Source organism: Oncorhynchus kisutch, linkage group LG7, assembly GCF_002021735.2.
Source record: "Oncorhynchus kisutch isolate 150728-3 linkage group LG7, Okis_V2, whole genome shotgun sequence".
NCBI classification, from domain to species: domain Eukaryota; kingdom Metazoa; phylum Chordata; class Actinopteri; order Salmoniformes; family Salmonidae; genus Oncorhynchus; species Oncorhynchus kisutch.
In genome coordinates this window covers 26,083,423-26,100,162 of record NC_034180.2, presented here as the reverse complement: position 1 = coordinate 26,100,162, position 16,740 = coordinate 26,083,423, and the positions used below count along the sequence as shown (strand labels likewise).

Here is a 16,740-nt window from a genome sequence, read left to right as displayed (position 1 = left end):
AAGTATACAGAACCAGACAAAAGTTTGGACACACCTACTCATTCAAGGGTTTTTCTTTATTTGACTATTTTCTACATTGTAGAATAATAATGAAGACAAAAATATGAAACAACACATGGAATCATGTAGTAGCCAAAAAATGTTAAACAAATCAAAATATATTTAATATTTTAGATTCTTCAATGTAGCCACCCTTTGCCTTGATGACAGCTTTGCACACTCCAGGTGAAACTGGTTAAGAGAACACCTAGAATGCTTTTCCAACAGTCTTGAAGGAGTTCCCACATATGCGGAGCTCTTGTTGGCTGCTTTTCCTTCACTCTGCGGTCAAACTCATCCCGAACCATCTCAATTGAGTTGAGGTCGGGCGATCGTGGATGCCAGGTCATCTGATGCAGCACTCCATCCACTCTCGTTCTTGGTCAAATAGCCCTTACACAGCCTGGGCTGTCCTGTTGAAAAACAAAATGATAGTCCCACTAAGTGCAAACCAGATGGGATGGCATATGGCTGCCGAATGCTGTGGTAGCCATGCTGGTTAAGTGTGCCTTGGATTCTAAATAAATCACAGACAGTGTCAAAGGCAAAGCATCCCCCACACCATCACACCTCCTCCTCCATGCTTCACTGTGGGAACCACACATGCAGAGATCATCCATTCACCTGCTCTGCGTCTCACCAAGACATGGCGGTTGGAACCCAAAATCTCTAATTTGGACTCAGACTAAAAGGACAGATTTCCACCGGTCTAATGTCCATTGCTCGTGTTTCTTGACCCAAGCAAGTCTCTTCTTATTATTGGTGTCCTTTAGTATTGGTTTCTTTGCAGCAATTCGACCTTGAAGGCCTGACTCATGCAGTCTCCTCTGAACTGTTGATGTCGAGATGTGTCTGTTACTTGAACTCAGTGAAGCATTTCTTTGGGCTGCAATTTCTGAGGCTGGTAACTCTGCAGCAGAACTTATCCTCTGCAGCAAAGGTAACTCTGGGTCTTCCTTTCCTGTGGTGGTCCTCATGAGAGCCAGTTTCATCATAGCGCTTGATGGTTTTTGCGACTGCGCTTGAAGAAACTTTCAAAGTTCTTGAAATGTTCCGTATTGACTGACCTTCATGTCTTAAAGTAATGATGGACTGTCGTTTCTCTTTGCTTATTTGAGCTGTTCTTGCCATAATATGGACGTGTTTTATTTTGACCAAATAGGGCTATGTTCTGTGTGCCAACCATACCTTGTCACAACAAACGCATTAATAAAGAAATTCCACAAATCAACAAGGCCCACCTGTTAATTGAAATGCATTCCAGGTGACTACCTTATGAAACTGGTTGAGAGAATGCCAAGCGTGTGCAAAGCTGTCATCAAGGCAAAGGATAGCTACTTTGAAGAATCTCAAATATATTTAGATTTGTTTAACACTTTTTTGGCTAGGACATGATTCCATAAGTTTGATGTCGTCACTATTATTTGACCATGTAGAAAATAGTACAAGTAAAGAAAAACCCTTGAATGAATAGGTGTCTCCAAACTTTTGACTGGTACTGTATGTAATGAACTTATACCAGAGGGCTTGTACAGTGGCAAGAAAAAGTATGAACCCTTTGGAAATACCTGGATTTCTACATAAATTGAGGGTCATAAAATTTGATCTGATCATCTAGGTCACAACAGACAAACAGTCTGCTTAAACTAATAACACAAAATATTACACGTTTTCATGTCTTTATTGAACACACCATGTAAACATTCACAGTACAGGGTGGGAAAAGTATGTGAACCTTTGGATTTAATAACTGGTTGACCCTTCTTTGGCAGCAATAACCTCAACCAATTGTTTTCTGGAGTTGCGGATCAGACCTGCACAACGGCCAGAATATATTGTGGACCATTCCTCTTTACAAAACTGTTTCATTTCAGAAAAATTATTGGGATGTCTGGTGACCTGCTCAAGGTCATGCCACAGCATCTCAATCGGATTGAGGTCAGGACTCTGACTGGGGCACTCCAGAAGGCCTATTTACTTCTGTGTTTTGGGTCGTTGTCCTGTTGCGTTACCCAACTTCTGTTGAGCATCAATTGGCGGACAGATAGCCTAACATTCTCCTGCAAAATGTCTTGATAAACTTGGGAATTCATTTTCCCGTTGATGATAGCAAGCTGTCCAGGCCCTGAGGCAGGAAAGCAGCCCCAAACTATGATGCTCCCTCCACTGTACTTTACAGTTGGGATGAGGTTTTGTCCTCCACACATAGTGTTGAGTTGTTTGGAAGGAACACACAACTGTAGTTTCATCTGTCCACAGAATATTTTGCCAGTAGCGTTGTCGATCATCCATGTGCACTTTTGTAAACTTCAGACGTACAATAATGTTTTTTTGGACAGCAGTGGCTTCTTCCGTGGAGTCCTCCCATGAACACCATTCTTGTTTAGTGTTTTACGTACAGTGGGGAGAACAAGTATTTGATAACCTGCAACATCGGCAGTGTTTCCTACTTACAAAGCATGTAGAGGTCTGTCATTTTTATCGTAGGTACACTTCAACTGTGACAAACATCCAGAAAATCACATTGTATGATTTAAGTAATTAATTTGCATTTTAATGCATGACATAAGTATTTGATCACCTACCAACCAGTAAGAATTCCATCTCTCACAGACATGTTAGTTTTTCTTTAAGAAGCCCTCCTGTTCTCCACTCATTACCTGTATTAACTGCACCTGTTTGAACTCGTTACCTATATAAAAGACACCTGTCCACACACTCAATCAAACAGACTACAACCTCTCCACAATGACCAAGACCAGAGAGCTGTGTAAGGACATCAGGGATAAAATTGTAGACCTGCACAACCCTGGGATGGGCTACAGGACAATAGGCAATCAGCTTGGTGAGAAGGCAACAACTGTTAAAATCCTGCAGCGCACGCAAGGTCCCCCTGCTCAAACCAGCGCATGTCCAGGCCCATCTGAAGTTTGCCAATGACCATCTGGATGATCCAGAGGAGGAATGAGAGAAGGTCATGAGGTCTGAGGAGACAAAAATAGAGCTTTTTGGTCTAAACTCCACTCGCCGTGTTTGAAGGAAGAAGAAGGATGAGTACAACCCCAAGAACACCATCCCAACCGTGAAGCATGGAGGTGGAAACATCATTCTTTGGGGATGCTTTACTGCAAAGGGGACAGGACGACTGCACCGTATTGCGGGGAGGATGGATGGGGCCATGTATCACGAGATCTTGGCCAACAACCTCCTTCCCTCAGTAAGAGCATTGAAGATGGGTCGTGGTTCGGTCTTCCAGCATGACAACGACCCGAAACACACAGCCAGGGCAACTAAGGAGTGGCTCCGTAAGAAGCATATCAAGGTCCTGGAGTGGCCTAGACAGTCTCCAGACCTGAACCCAATAGAAAATCTTTGGAGGGAGCTGAAAGTCTGTGTTGCCCAGTGACAGCCCAGAAACCTGAAGGATCTGGAGAAGGTCTGCTGCTGTGTGTGCAAACCTGGTCAAGAACTACAGGAAACGTAAGATCTCTGTAATTGCGAACAATATTTGGTACAGAAACCTAAGGTCTGCTTTTCTGATGTATCAAATACTTATGTCATGCAATAAAATGCTAATTAATTACTTAAAAATCATAATGTGATTTTCTGGATTTTTGGTTTAGATTCCATCTCACAGTTGAAGTGTACCTATGATAAAAAATGACAGACCTCTACATGCTTTGTAAGTAGGAAAACCTGACGATTTTGCAGGTTATCAAATACTTGTTCTCCCCACTGTATCGTAGACTCATCAGATGTTAGCATGTTCTAGAGATTTCTTTATGTCTTTAGCTGACACACTAGGATTCTTCTTAACCTTATTGAGCATTCTGCGCTGTGCTCTTGCAGTCATCTTTGCAGGACGGCCAGAGTAGCAACAGTGCTGAACTTTCTCCATTTATAGACAATGTCTTACCGTGGACTGATGAACATCAAGGCTTTTAGAGATACTTTTTTAACCCTTTCCAGCTTTATGAAAGTCAACAATACTTAATCTTAGGTCGTCTGCGATCTCTTTTGTTCGAGGCATAGTTCACATTAGGCAATGCTTCTTGTGAATAGCAAACTCAAAAAATGTTTTTATAGGGCAAGGCAGTTGTAACCAACATCTCCAATCTCGTCTCATTGATTGGACTCCAGGTTAGCTGACTCCAATTAGCTTTAGGAGAAGTCATTAGCCTAGGGGTTCACATACTTTTTCCAACCTACGCTGTGAATGTTTAAATTATATATTCAATATAGACAAGAAAAGTACAATAATTTGTGTGTTATCAGTTTAAGCACACTGTTTGCCTATTGTTGTGACTTGATGAAGATAAGATCAAATTTGATGACCAATTTATGCAGAAATCCAGGTAATTCCAAAGGGTTCACATACTTTTTCTTGCCACTGTATGTAGAGCAGCCTGACACTACACTGCTCACCCAGCTTAGATTGCACTGTTGTTGACTTTTTTCAAATCCAATGTATTTTCCACATAGATTCCACGTCACAATACGTTGACAAATGACACTGTTTGTGCCTAGTGGGTTGTTTCTACAGACAGGACCTCAGATGTCTTTAAATGCAGCCTGACACAGAACATCACCATAAAAAATAAAGTACATTCTCATCAGTGCTGTCAGTGTCAAGGGCAGGTTTCTCGTTTCTTTTCATCAGCCAGGATGCATTGTTGCTGTGATCTGATCATTTGTGTTTGAGGGGGTAGTGGAAACGGAACCAGGAACAGACTGCCACGGAGTGATCACAAGACAGCTGCCAAATCCTCTGAGCTGCCCACTCCGTATCCCAGGGTGCCCCTGGCACCTCCAACACAGCACCAGCCCCTGCCAAAAAAATACTAGGCCCGTCCAGCCCCTCTCTTCATACAGACCTGGCCCTCTGAGATAACTAACAAGCAAACAAAGGAGGAACCAACGTGGAGGACAGGTAGTGGTGAGTTGCTCCATACATACAGATGGGAATTCCCAAGATGGTACACAAACAGAACCCACCACAGTTATATCCATCCCAATACAAGACTCTGGTGCACACAGCACCCACAACAGATCCAGAAATGAATAAATCATTATGACATTCCACAAACATGAGGATATTAAGGGGATACCTATTCAGTTGCACAACTGAATGCATTCAACCGAAATGTCTTCCGCATTTAACCTACCTTGTCAGTCACATATAGAGATCCAGTACATTATGACTGAGGATATACCGTGGCCATGTGTGTGTCATATGTCAATGAGATTTAATCAGTCTTTTATTACAGAGTTCTCCATTCAGGGTAAGTGGTACCGACTTCTCTCTTTCTAAGTATATGTAATGAACTTATCCCAGAGGGCTTGTATGTATGTATGTAGAGCAGCCTGTCACTGCACTGCTAACCCAGTTCAGATTCCACTGTGGAGCACTGTGATTGGGCAAGAGGTTTTTAGTGTGCCACAGTGTGGAACGCTGTGATTGGCTGGCAAACTCACGAGACTGAGCTGTGGTGTACCAGTAAACAGTCCAGGGCTACAGGCAATCACTGTGATTGGTCGGGACGTAACGCAGCAGAGTGTGAAAGAGCTGTTATTGGTGGGTAAGCAGTTCAGCTGTACATCTGAGAGAGGTAGTTGGCAGGTGCCCAGGTCAGGGACGGACGATGGAGGAGTGGTGTGCGTGTTTGTGTGCGTGTGTAATTGGCTGTGTGGCTGGGGGAGACCGCCGTGCCGCATTAGCGTTGGTTCAGCGGGGAGGCACGCAAGGAGGCAGGCAGGGAGGGAGGGAGTGGCAGCTGACAGAAAGGGATGAGCCAGCAGAAGTGATGTGGACTGGACTGCAGGGTGGGGAGAGGAGAGGTATGTGTGTGTTGCAGGGATGGGGGTCAGGGGGGAGGAGAGTCCGGTCTACGTTTCACTCACCATTCCCTGTTAGCAGCAAAGACCTGTGGGGATAGGAGGGGGGACTGCAGCAGGGCCTCTCATTCAGTCAGTCTTTCTCTGTACCCCTTCCTCACCATCTCCTTCCTTGTGTGTTTTTAGGTTGTTACCTCGGCATAAACCCAAGGTCACTACTCTTAGTTTCCCCTTTCCTTACAAATAAATGAACAGATGATTGTCCAGCTCAACTGCAGCTGCCTGTGTGAGCTACAGAGAAAGAGTCAGCCAACCCTGAACTGAACTGCTTTGCTACCCTTTCTGGTATGTAGAAGAATGAGGGAGAGTGAGGACAACAGGAGGAGGAGGAGGGTTGCAGTGGAGGGAGGACTGAGTGTTGCTGTGACAGGCAGGGACATGGGTGCTTCTTCTCACCTAGCAAGAGCAGCCAGGGAGGAGAGGAGACAGACTCAGTGGCACAAAATGGGCTGTCTGTATGGTTGAGGCTGCTGCCGTCTTGAGCCGGCCCAATGAGTCTATTCCAGTGTGAGTTGAGCTGTGAGGTGACTGAGTTTGAAGTCCTGGGTAACTCTGGGCAGACGAGAGTGCTGCACTGCACTGCCGCACTGCTCTGTGTCGCCGTATCAGATTTAGAGCAAACAGCTAGGCAGTGGGGTCTCCCAGGGGCCTTGGCACTGTAATAACGCTGCTGTCCTCACCGCCACCGCACTCTCAATGTTCTTAATAACCTCCTGCTCAATCACTTCTATACATTTTCAATTACAGAACACAGCCTGGCATTCCCCTGGAGATTTACTACACAGCGCCACGCCGCATGCTCCATCCCGAGCAGAGTCGAGCCAGGCAGGGAACTCTCATTTGTTTAAGGCAGGGCTGGTGTGCATTAAATCAACCCCTTCACACCCTTCCTCCCATTTCCTTTATTCCTCTACTCCCTCCTTTCTCCTATCAGCCCTTCTGGTTTTATAACCCTCGCTCATCCATTATGTTCCTCCCTTTTCTGGAAGCGCTTCCTCGTCTTTCACCTCGGTGTGTACTTATTTTTGAACTCCTGAAATGCCTACATCAATCTATGATATTTTTTTTGAACTTATAACAAGGTATGCGCAAACGTATAATAAGGTATGCGCACATACAGTACATACACACACGTAACAAATCAGGGAGACTCAGAACTCATCCAATATTCATGAATGGTGATGTTTCTCTTCTTGAAAGAGTAAAGATTAGGGGAAAATAAACAAGAGGCAACTCACTCTGCCATCACCATCAAACATGTAAGCCATTCATTCCCTGTTGAGACGGACTGTTTGTTCTTATCTAGACTGACTGCTCTGGTCTTTCTAGTACAACAGAGACAACAGCGCAGACAGAACCTGGCTGCCACTAGATCCCCAAACACACACGTCCTACGTCTTCTTAGTCCAGCAACACACTACACTGAAGTCCTGGAAATGTCTCACATCACTAGAGGTTACCGTAACAACAGGCCCAAGTAGTGTCTTGCTCTCTGATGTATTTCCAAGGGCAAGGGATTCTCAACATGGATGATACACTGCATTTTTGTGTGTCAGATACACAACCATACCTGATCACATGAGTGTATATTACATTACATCACTGTATTTATTCCAATCACTTTTTTATTGACATCATTATAGTTTGTCCAGTTGTATCATATATGTGCTATAGGACCAGACAGACAGACATGCTGTCTCAATGCTGCTGTTGGTTGGACCATATCAAACCAGAGGCCTGGGGCATACTGGCCATTCACAACGGGACATGCCATGCAGGCTCCTATTGTGGTTGCTAGGTAGATTCTGCATTCAAAGAAGTACTACAGCAGACGAGAAACATTTACATATTTACCCTATAACTGAGCTGAAAACAGTCAGCTCCTCTCCGCTGTGTACTTCAAGTACAATCTACTCAAAAGAAGCATATTGCAGTGTTTGTGACGCCTCTGTAATGTCATTCACTGTAAAATATAATTTAAACGTCTAAAATAATGAACATCTAATAATTACCAGTCAGAAATAATAATAATCTGCACTTATAATCAAAGGTAATGTGAAAAAAAAAAGTCTTTTGTTTTGGACATAAAGAAACCATAGACAAGACATTAAGTGTTTTAGAATCACTGTTTTTGGCATTCACATCAGTGAGCTTGTGACCTAACGGATTTAAGGTTACAGTAACTGAAATAACTACATCGGATGTAACCTAACGTAGCAGGCATAAAACACTTGCCTGAATGGGGTCCCCACATTGAAGATACGGTAAATCAGATGTTTCCGGTTATACCAACCCGCTGAGGGTGCGTCTGATGAAGTTCATCGAGGAGGAGGAGCTCATTTCAAACGCACTAACATCACCTGTTTTTAAACTGTTGCATTTTGGGATGCAGAGGAACAGCAAAAGGACACAACCTCACGACACATGTGTGTGAGGCCTTCCACACTCAGAGTGTGGGATATCATGTAAACTATAGTTTCACCATAAAATATACATCTTTCAAGTGACAGTGTGTAACTTCTTTAACAGTTTTTTTTCCATGAACAAATAACGAAAAGCCTTTTGAACACGCAAATGTACAAACGCACATACAAACAGGTGCATATATACACACGCACAGACACGCATACCATACATACATACAAGCATCGTCAGGTTAAACACAGTCAGCATCATTTGGGTTGAAAGCTACAACAATTCACCAGCACAGACATGGGGGGGGGGGGGGGGGGGGGGGGGGTCTGGTGACGGTATGTACCACTGTAGTCAGCCATTGTCCGCTGCATAGCACTACATTGTCCATGTCATCTGGAATGCAAACCTCTGCAACTCTGTCTGCCTGAAAGTCCCTCTGCACCCTCCTTCTCCTCTCCCATCGATCAACAGCCAGAGAAAACAGATGGATCAGTGAGTAGCCAGCCTGTACGGCTAACTCCCCCCCCCACCATGGATACTGAACAAAAATATAAAATGCAACATACAACAACTTCAACGATTTTACAGTTACAGTTCACAGAGTTACAGTTCACACCTATCAGGTGGATGGATTATCTTGGCAAAGGAGAAATCAGTCAATTGAAATAAATTCATTAGGCCCTAATCTATGGATTTCACATGATTGGGCAGGGGCGCAGCCATGTGTGGGCTTGGGAGGGCATAGGCCTACCCACTTGGGAGCCAGGCCCAGCCGATCAGAAATAATTTTCCCCCACAAAAGGGATTTATTACAGACAGAAATACTCAGTTTCATCAGCTACCTAGATGGCTGGTCTCAGACGATCCCACAGGTGAAGAAACCGGATGAGGAGGTCCTGGGCTGGCGTGGTTACACGTGGTCTATGGTTGTGAGGCCGGTTGGACGTACTGCCAAATTCTCTAAAACAAAGTTGTAGGCGGCTTATGGTAGAGAAATTAACATTAAATTCTCTGGCAACACCTCTGGTGGACATTCCTGCAGTCAGCATGCCAATTGCACAATCTGTGGCATGTGACAAAACTGCACTTTTTGAGTGGCATTTTAGTGTAGTGAGCATGCTGTTTAATCAGCTTCTTGATATGCCACACCTGTCAAGTGGATGGACTTGGCAAATGAGAAATGCTCAATAACAGGGATGTAAACAAATTTATGCACAACATTTGAGAGAAATAACTTTTTTGTGCATGTGGAAAATTTCTGGGATCATCCAGTTCATGAAACATGGGACCAACACTTTACATGTTGCGTTTATATTTTTGCTCAGTGTAGATTAGATAAAGGCTGGAGTGCAGGAGTCATAGTCAGGCACAGCAAGGGGTTGTGGTATACGATACAGTGGTCACAGCAGAGACTAGGGGGCGGAGACAGCACATTGGTGTTGGCATGGCAACAACAGTTACATTGATGTATATTATTGGACCAGATAATCAGTGTTTGGATTTTTTGTCCATGGTCCCTCCCTCCAGCTCATCTAGCTAGGCCTATGAATGGCCTCAAGAGGAGAGAGGTAGTTGTCTAATCTCATTGGGATGAAAGAGATGGGCCCGAGACATCACAGGGTGGTTGATGGTGGCGCTTCTGAGGAAGGTTTTTGGCACCTTCACACTGGGGGGATAAAGCAGCTTGTGTGTGTGTGTGTGTGTGTGTGTGTGTGTGTGTGTGTGCGCGCGCACGCCTCTCTCTCCCAGGTCAGAGTTGTCGTGGTATGATGGTGAAGGGGAGTATGGGGCTGGAGGCCTCTAGCTCCAGGGCGGTGAGGAAACACTCTGTAGCGGCAGCAGCGTTGCCCTGAGCCTGCAGCACCTCCCCCAGGCTGTTCCACACGTCGTGGGCCGTCGAGTTCACCTGCACCGCATCCCGAAGGATCTTCTCTGCCAGGCTGTACCGCTGCAGCTGGTGCAGGATCAGACCCTAGGAGATGGGAAGAGAGAATGAGTGAGTGACATAGTGAAGGAGTGAGAGAGAGGGGTGAACGATGTTCTCTGCCAGGCTGTACCGCTGCAGCTGGTGCAGGATCAGACCCGAGAACAGAGGGAGAGTTAATACAGTCTGTAACACCGACTCAGAGAGGAGCGAGGAGTTTAAACCCTTCTGTTTATCACTGCCCAGCTGACTCCATCCTTGTGACACACACACGAGAGAAAGAGAACTGTACAATCACACACTCCATTTAGTCACATCCTACACTCATGTAATCTCATCCTTTCAATTAACTTATCAAAGCAGCCAGCCTTTAAAAACCAGGCTAAGTAACTGTTAATCTAACACAAAAGGTCAGCCGTTGTCGCTACAGTAGACAGCTAAATCATTCACAGAGCAACCTTGAGGCTCTTTCCCCAAGGCTCCATGGAGAGAAAAGGGCTCAAACGGACAGACACACAGAGAGAGAGAGAGAACGAGAGAGAAAGAGAAGAGAGAAGAAAGATAGATTGAGAAGAGAGCGAGACAGGGAAAGAGAGTGCGAGAGAGAGAAAGAGCAAGAGAGGAGAGAGCAGTCAGCACAGTTAGAGGCCAAGGAGAGCCATCTCCTCCACCCTGTACCTCTCCACAGAACTCTGGCTGAATGACATAAAGAGGTGTGTGTGTGTGTGTGTATATGTGCCCCCTGTCGCTCCCCTGAGTTGACAGGCTGTTGAGATGTGACAAGCCTGCTTATTGCGGAGACCAACGAAACAGACGCCAAAATAAATCCAAAATGAAAAAGCTCAGATACAGCAGAACTGACACAGAGTGATGTGTGGCTGTGGTCCCGGCCGCAGCAAGCTGCTCTGAGCTGCTACGCTGCTTAATTAGTCAAATGTGTGTGGGAAAGCAGGACTGGCACTGTAGCCAGAGACAGACACCCCTGGGACACGCCACAAGCATAGATGGAGAGAGTGATATGGAGAGAAAAGGAAAGAGAATACAGAAATAGGAGAAGTCTGGACCCTGCCCTTCCTGCATTAATACCAACTCCATTTAAATTGAAGACAGAGAGAGACAGAGAATAAAGAAGGAGTAAAAGTCATTGCCCCTTTAACAGCATTAACTGTTAAAAAGTCGCTGGCTGCTGCGGCGCATCGTTGGCATCTTCTCAGTAGAAACAGTGATATCTAATAACTGTCCCACAGCATCGAAGAGCTGGCACACCACTGCTACCTGATCGATCAAGTAGTGGTTCGCAGCGAGTTAGCATTAGCGGAGAAACACTACCCGTATAATACCACCACCAAACTGGAAGATGTGCAGCGCCATCACTAGATAAGCCCGTCTAGGCCTATCAAAGAGCTCAGTAACACAGGCTAGTTGGGGGATACAGGATCTGTGCTACTGTTGTCGCGATACCAGTATTTTGATTTCAATACCGATAAGGGTTATTGGACAAAATCACAGAATAGAACTTGAACAAGACAGAGTACCAGTCAAAAGTTTGGACACGCCTACTCATTCAAGGGTTTTTATTTATTGTTACTATTTTCTACATTGTCGAACAATAGTGAAGACATCAAAACTATGAAATAACCCATATGGAATCATGTAGTAACCAAAACGATGTAGATTTTTAAATATATTTTATATTTGAGATTCATCAAAGTAGCCACCCTTTGCCTTGATGACAGCTTTGCACACTTGGCATTCTCTCAACCAGCTTCATGAGGAAGTCACTTATTTTAAAATGGTACTGATCAATAACATTTGCATAGAATAAGCCATCTCTTCTTTTATAAAAGTGTGTACTGTCTCTTCAAGACCCATGACGTCATTCACAAACACAGTTCGAGGCACAAGCAAATATTATCTTGACTGGAAGAGATGTGAGGCGGGGGAGACGAAGTGAATGAAAAAGGTTTTTGGTCACAATCAGCTTTGAAATCAGCAATATTTTGCATTATAGTTTGCATATTATCCCAAACAAGGTACTAGGGTAGTGAATTGATGGAAATTTAGCCTACAAAGCTGGAAGCTACTGGTATCTTCTTGAATTTTATAGTGTTCCAGCCTGTAATGGACATTGTTTTGTTAACAGTAATTAACAGTTTTACCCTTTCTACATGCCGTGTTGCATTATTGATGTGTGTTAACTTTTGTGCAGCATAAGTGGTGATGCAGCCCAGACTCCCAGTGAGTGCAGTGGCTCCTCCGGACAGGTTAGAGCTGGCAATGAGTAAGTGGAGCAGGCACGGAGGAGGCACGATGGAGACACGGAGGAGGCACGGTGGAGGCACGGTGGAGACACGGAGGAGGCACGGTGGAGGCACGGTGGAGGCACGGTGGAGGCACGGTGGAGGCACGGTGGAGGCACGGTGGAGACACGGAGCAGACATGAAGGAGGCACGGAGCAGACACGGTGGAGACACGGAGGAGGCACGGTGGAGACACGGAGGAGGCACGGAGCAGACACGGAGCAGACACGGTGGAGACAAGGAGGAGGCACGGTGGAGACACGGAGGAGGAACGGTGGAGACACGGAGAAGACACGAAGGAGGTACCGTGGAGACAGGGTGGAGACACGGAGGAGGCACGGTGGAGGCACGGTGGAGACCCGGCATAGGCACGGTGGAGGCACGGTGGAGACCCGGCATAGGCACGGTGGACGCACGGAGCAGGCACGGTGGACGCACGGTGGAGGCACGGTGGAGGCACGGAGCAGACACGGTGGAGGCACAGAGCAGGCACGGTGGAGACACGAAGGAGGCACGGTGGAGACACGGTGGAGACACGAAGGAGGCACGGTGGAGACACGAAGGAGGCACGGTGGAGACACGAAGGAGGCACGGTGGAGACACGAAGGAGGCACGGTGGAGACACGAAGGAGGCACGGTGGAGACACAGAGCAGACACTGAGCAGGCACGGTGGAGCCACGGTGGAGACACGGAGGAGGCACGGTGGAGACACGGAGGAGACACGGAGGAGGCACGGTGGAGACACGGAGGAGGCACGGAGGAGGCACGGAGGAGACACGGAGGAGGCACAGAGCAGGCACGGTGGAAGCACGGTGGAGGCACAGAGCAGGCACGGTGGAGACACGAAGGAGGCATGGTGGAGACACGGAGGAGGCACGGTGGAGACACGGAGGAGGCACGGTGGAGACACGGAGGAGACACGGAGGAGGCACGGTGGAGACACGGAGGAGGCACGGTGGAGACACGGAGGAGGCACGGTGGAGACACGGAGGAGGCACGGTGGAGGCACGGAGAAGACACGGAGGAGGCACGGAGGAGGCACGGTGGAGACAGGGTGGAGACAGGGTGGAGACCCGGCTTAGGCACGGTGGACGCACGGAGCAGGCACGGTGGACGCACGGAGCAGGCTCGGTGGGGACGACACGGTGGAGACGACGCGGTGGAGGCGTTGTAAAAAATAAAATGAAAAATAAACATTTGAACCGTTTTCATGTTCTAGTATCGAAAAAGAACAGAAATGTTGGTGTACGGTGCAACACTAATCTGTGTTACCACACGGACAGACACAGTAGATCCAAGGACAGTATGGTCGTAGCCAGTCCGGAGAGGAAATGAATAGCTCATGAAAAGTGGAGGGAAGATTTGAGGGATGAAATGTGGAGAGGAATCTATAAGCCTGATTCTTGGATCCAGTCTAGAAGTCACAGCTGTATCAGCAGGACCCCTCCCTCCCTTCCGTTCTTTCTTGTGCTCTCTCGCTCCATCCCTCGCAGCGTCTCTCTCTCGCTCTCTTTCCGTTTGCCAGTCAGAGTGGTGGAGTGATGCACAGCCCTCCACAAACTGACCTGTCAAGGCAGAGGGATGGAAAGAGTGGTGGATGGAGGGAGAGGGATGGAGAGGAGTATAAAGAGTGTATAAATCGTGCCATACAGTGTGCAAGACCCATTACCACGTTGCTTTATCAGCTCTGACAGACTGACTGACTGACAGACATTGTGCATCCCAAACGCTACAGCCAACGCGACACACGGTGAAACAATCACACCACCCAGCAGCCAAACACCGCACCCAACGTCATCCATCACACCACCACAACAAACTATTCCAGTCACCATCACACCACAAACTACAGTCAGAGGGACGAGGCTCCACTATTCAGCTCAGTAAGGGATGTGTGTGTCCCCACTACGGCAGCAGTCAGGACTGCTCTCCTGTTTCTCTAGAAGAAAGAGGCTCATTTATAATTCAACAGGCGTTGGAAGGAGGTCTCCACCCAGTGATTAGCTTAGCTTGGTGTAGAAGACAAAATAAGGCATTTAAAACAGACTCACGCACGGACACACACATTATTAGATTTCATTTCAGCAGGATACAGGAACACGGCCTTTCTACTAAAACCCAGTCAAAGCAGAGACTTTGAACTGGGAAATCGAACACAGAGAGAGAAGAGTTATCAGCAGAGAACACAAATCAGGTCATGGGGAATAAGGACTATTTCCTTTAGTCAGTCAGCCAATAAAGCTGCTCTTCTCTTTGCTGCTAGAGGACAAATCCTGTTCCTGTCTCAGCACCATCTCATCCTAGAGACGCAAGGACACAGATCTGCACGCGCGTACAGTTGAGTGAACAGGCCCACACAATAAGACAGTTCTCCACTACAGCCTTAGGCATTATCCCATTCTAGCTAGACTGTTTACAGTCACAACACAGTAGAGAAGCTCTAAACTTCTCACTTTTGCGCCAAGCTGTACAGTATATGAAAGAGAGAGAAAGAGCTAGAAAGAGTGCGAGAAAGAAATAGCGAGGGAGAAAGAGAGCGTGAAAGAGAGAAAGAAAGTGTGAGAGAGAGGGAAAGTGTGAGAGAGAGAGAGTGAGAGAGCGTGTAAAAATAACAGATTGGACAATCCCCCTGCTTGAGGTGCTGACACAGCACAATGTGGTGGGTTCTTCTGGGTTTATTCTGCATTCACCACCAACCAATCACAAGCTCCCATTTTCAATTTCCATAATTGGGTTTTTACTATGAGCTCATCAGATAGAGAGATGCTGTGTCTCTTGTTCTCTCTCCATCTCTCCCCTTCTCCTCCAAAAGGCCCTTTTCATTAGGCTCAATGCAGCCTTTTCATCCCAAAAGTGTCTCGTTTGTAATAAACAGAACGAAAAGCTAATCTGCTAACAGCATGAGTCAGACCTGCAGTCTCTCCATTCAAAGTGATGAGCAAGCAGCATGGAGGTTTACAGAGTGACAGTAACAATGGGCTTCCCCCCTCGGTCTGCACCACTTGACTATGACCTGAGAGAGCGACTCTATGGGAGGCACTATGGATATGGGACTGGGAGGCCCATAAGAGTGACAGAATGTCAGCTGTCAGACTGCATGGTTGACGTGGCAGTAGTAGGGAAGACGAGAGAGAGGGAGAACAGAACAGATGTGAACAGAGGGATGTAGAGGTTCAGGACTCACCAGTCTCTGCATCGTCTTGACGTGGGTGGGGCTGATGATGGAGAGAGAGATAGCGAGAGACAGAGAAGAGGGGAACAGAAGAGACACTCACCAGTCTCTGCATGGTCTTGACGTGGGTGGGGCTGATGGAGAGGGCCTCCTCGTACCAGCGTTTGGCCTCGTCCACGTTGCCCCGCAGCTCAGCCACCTGGCCCCGCATAAACAGCACGTTGTGGGACATGGGGAACAGGTTGGCAGCCTCCTGGGTGCAGGCCGTCGCCTCCGCAGGCTTGCCCATGCCAATGTACACCTCCGCTAGAGAGAGAAAGAGATAGGAGAGAGAGTAGATAGGGGAGAGGAGGACCGTGAGGTGACACACTGACACAAATAACTAGGACATACACTGACTGACTAACAGAAACCGTTTCAGACAGACCCACAGACACACACTTCCTATGGTAATGGGAGGTGCAGCAGACCAGAGGGGTGATAGCCATCTTTTGACTTAATGATTTCATCAAGAGAGGAAATGAGAGCTTCTAGCAGGTGGCAGCCAGCCTGATAAACATTTCACACACACACACACACACACACACACACACACACACACCTTATTGCTTTGTAAATAAGGGTTTAAAGTAAAGCCCATAGATCACATAGACAGAGACTTGAAAGTGAGTTTTCCAAAAGCAATAAAACAGACTTACATCCAAAGATCATATCATGTCTCCCATTTGTCTTCCTTTTGGGTGAAATAGCTGAAAAACTATAATAATAATTATGAGCAAACATGACCTTATAGTGGCACTGATGTGTGTGTGAGTCTGATTGTGTGAAACTGTCCCTGTGTTTCCGTATTTGTATGGATGTGTGTCCGTGTATGGCTGTGTCCGTGTATGGCTGTGTCCGTGTATGGCTGTGTCCGTGTATGGCTGTGTCCGTGTATGGCTGTGTATGGCTGTGTATGGCTGTGTCCGTGTATGGCTGTGTCCGTGTATGGCTG

General features: G+C 46.7%; 1 protein-coding gene across 3 annotated transcripts in view; it reads right to left on the bottom strand.

Annotated features, from left to right (window-relative positions):
- Positions 1-7,541: 7,541 nt before the first annotated feature.
- Positions 7,542-16,740, bottom strand: part of LOC109894829 (tetratricopeptide repeat protein 7B) — a 60,538-nt gene continuing 51,339 nt past the window's right edge. For all 3 annotated transcript variants that reach the window (XM_031828751.1, XM_031828752.1, XM_031828753.1), the window contains 2 exons: positions 15,850-16,052; positions 7,542-10,321 (listed from right to left, as the gene is read on the bottom strand). In XM_031828751.1, the coding sequence (XP_031684611.1) occupies positions 10,100-10,321; positions 15,850-16,052 (425 nt within the window). In that variant the 3' untranslated portion in view covers positions 7,542-10,099. The remainder of the gene's footprint in view (positions 10,322-15,849; positions 16,053-16,740) is intronic.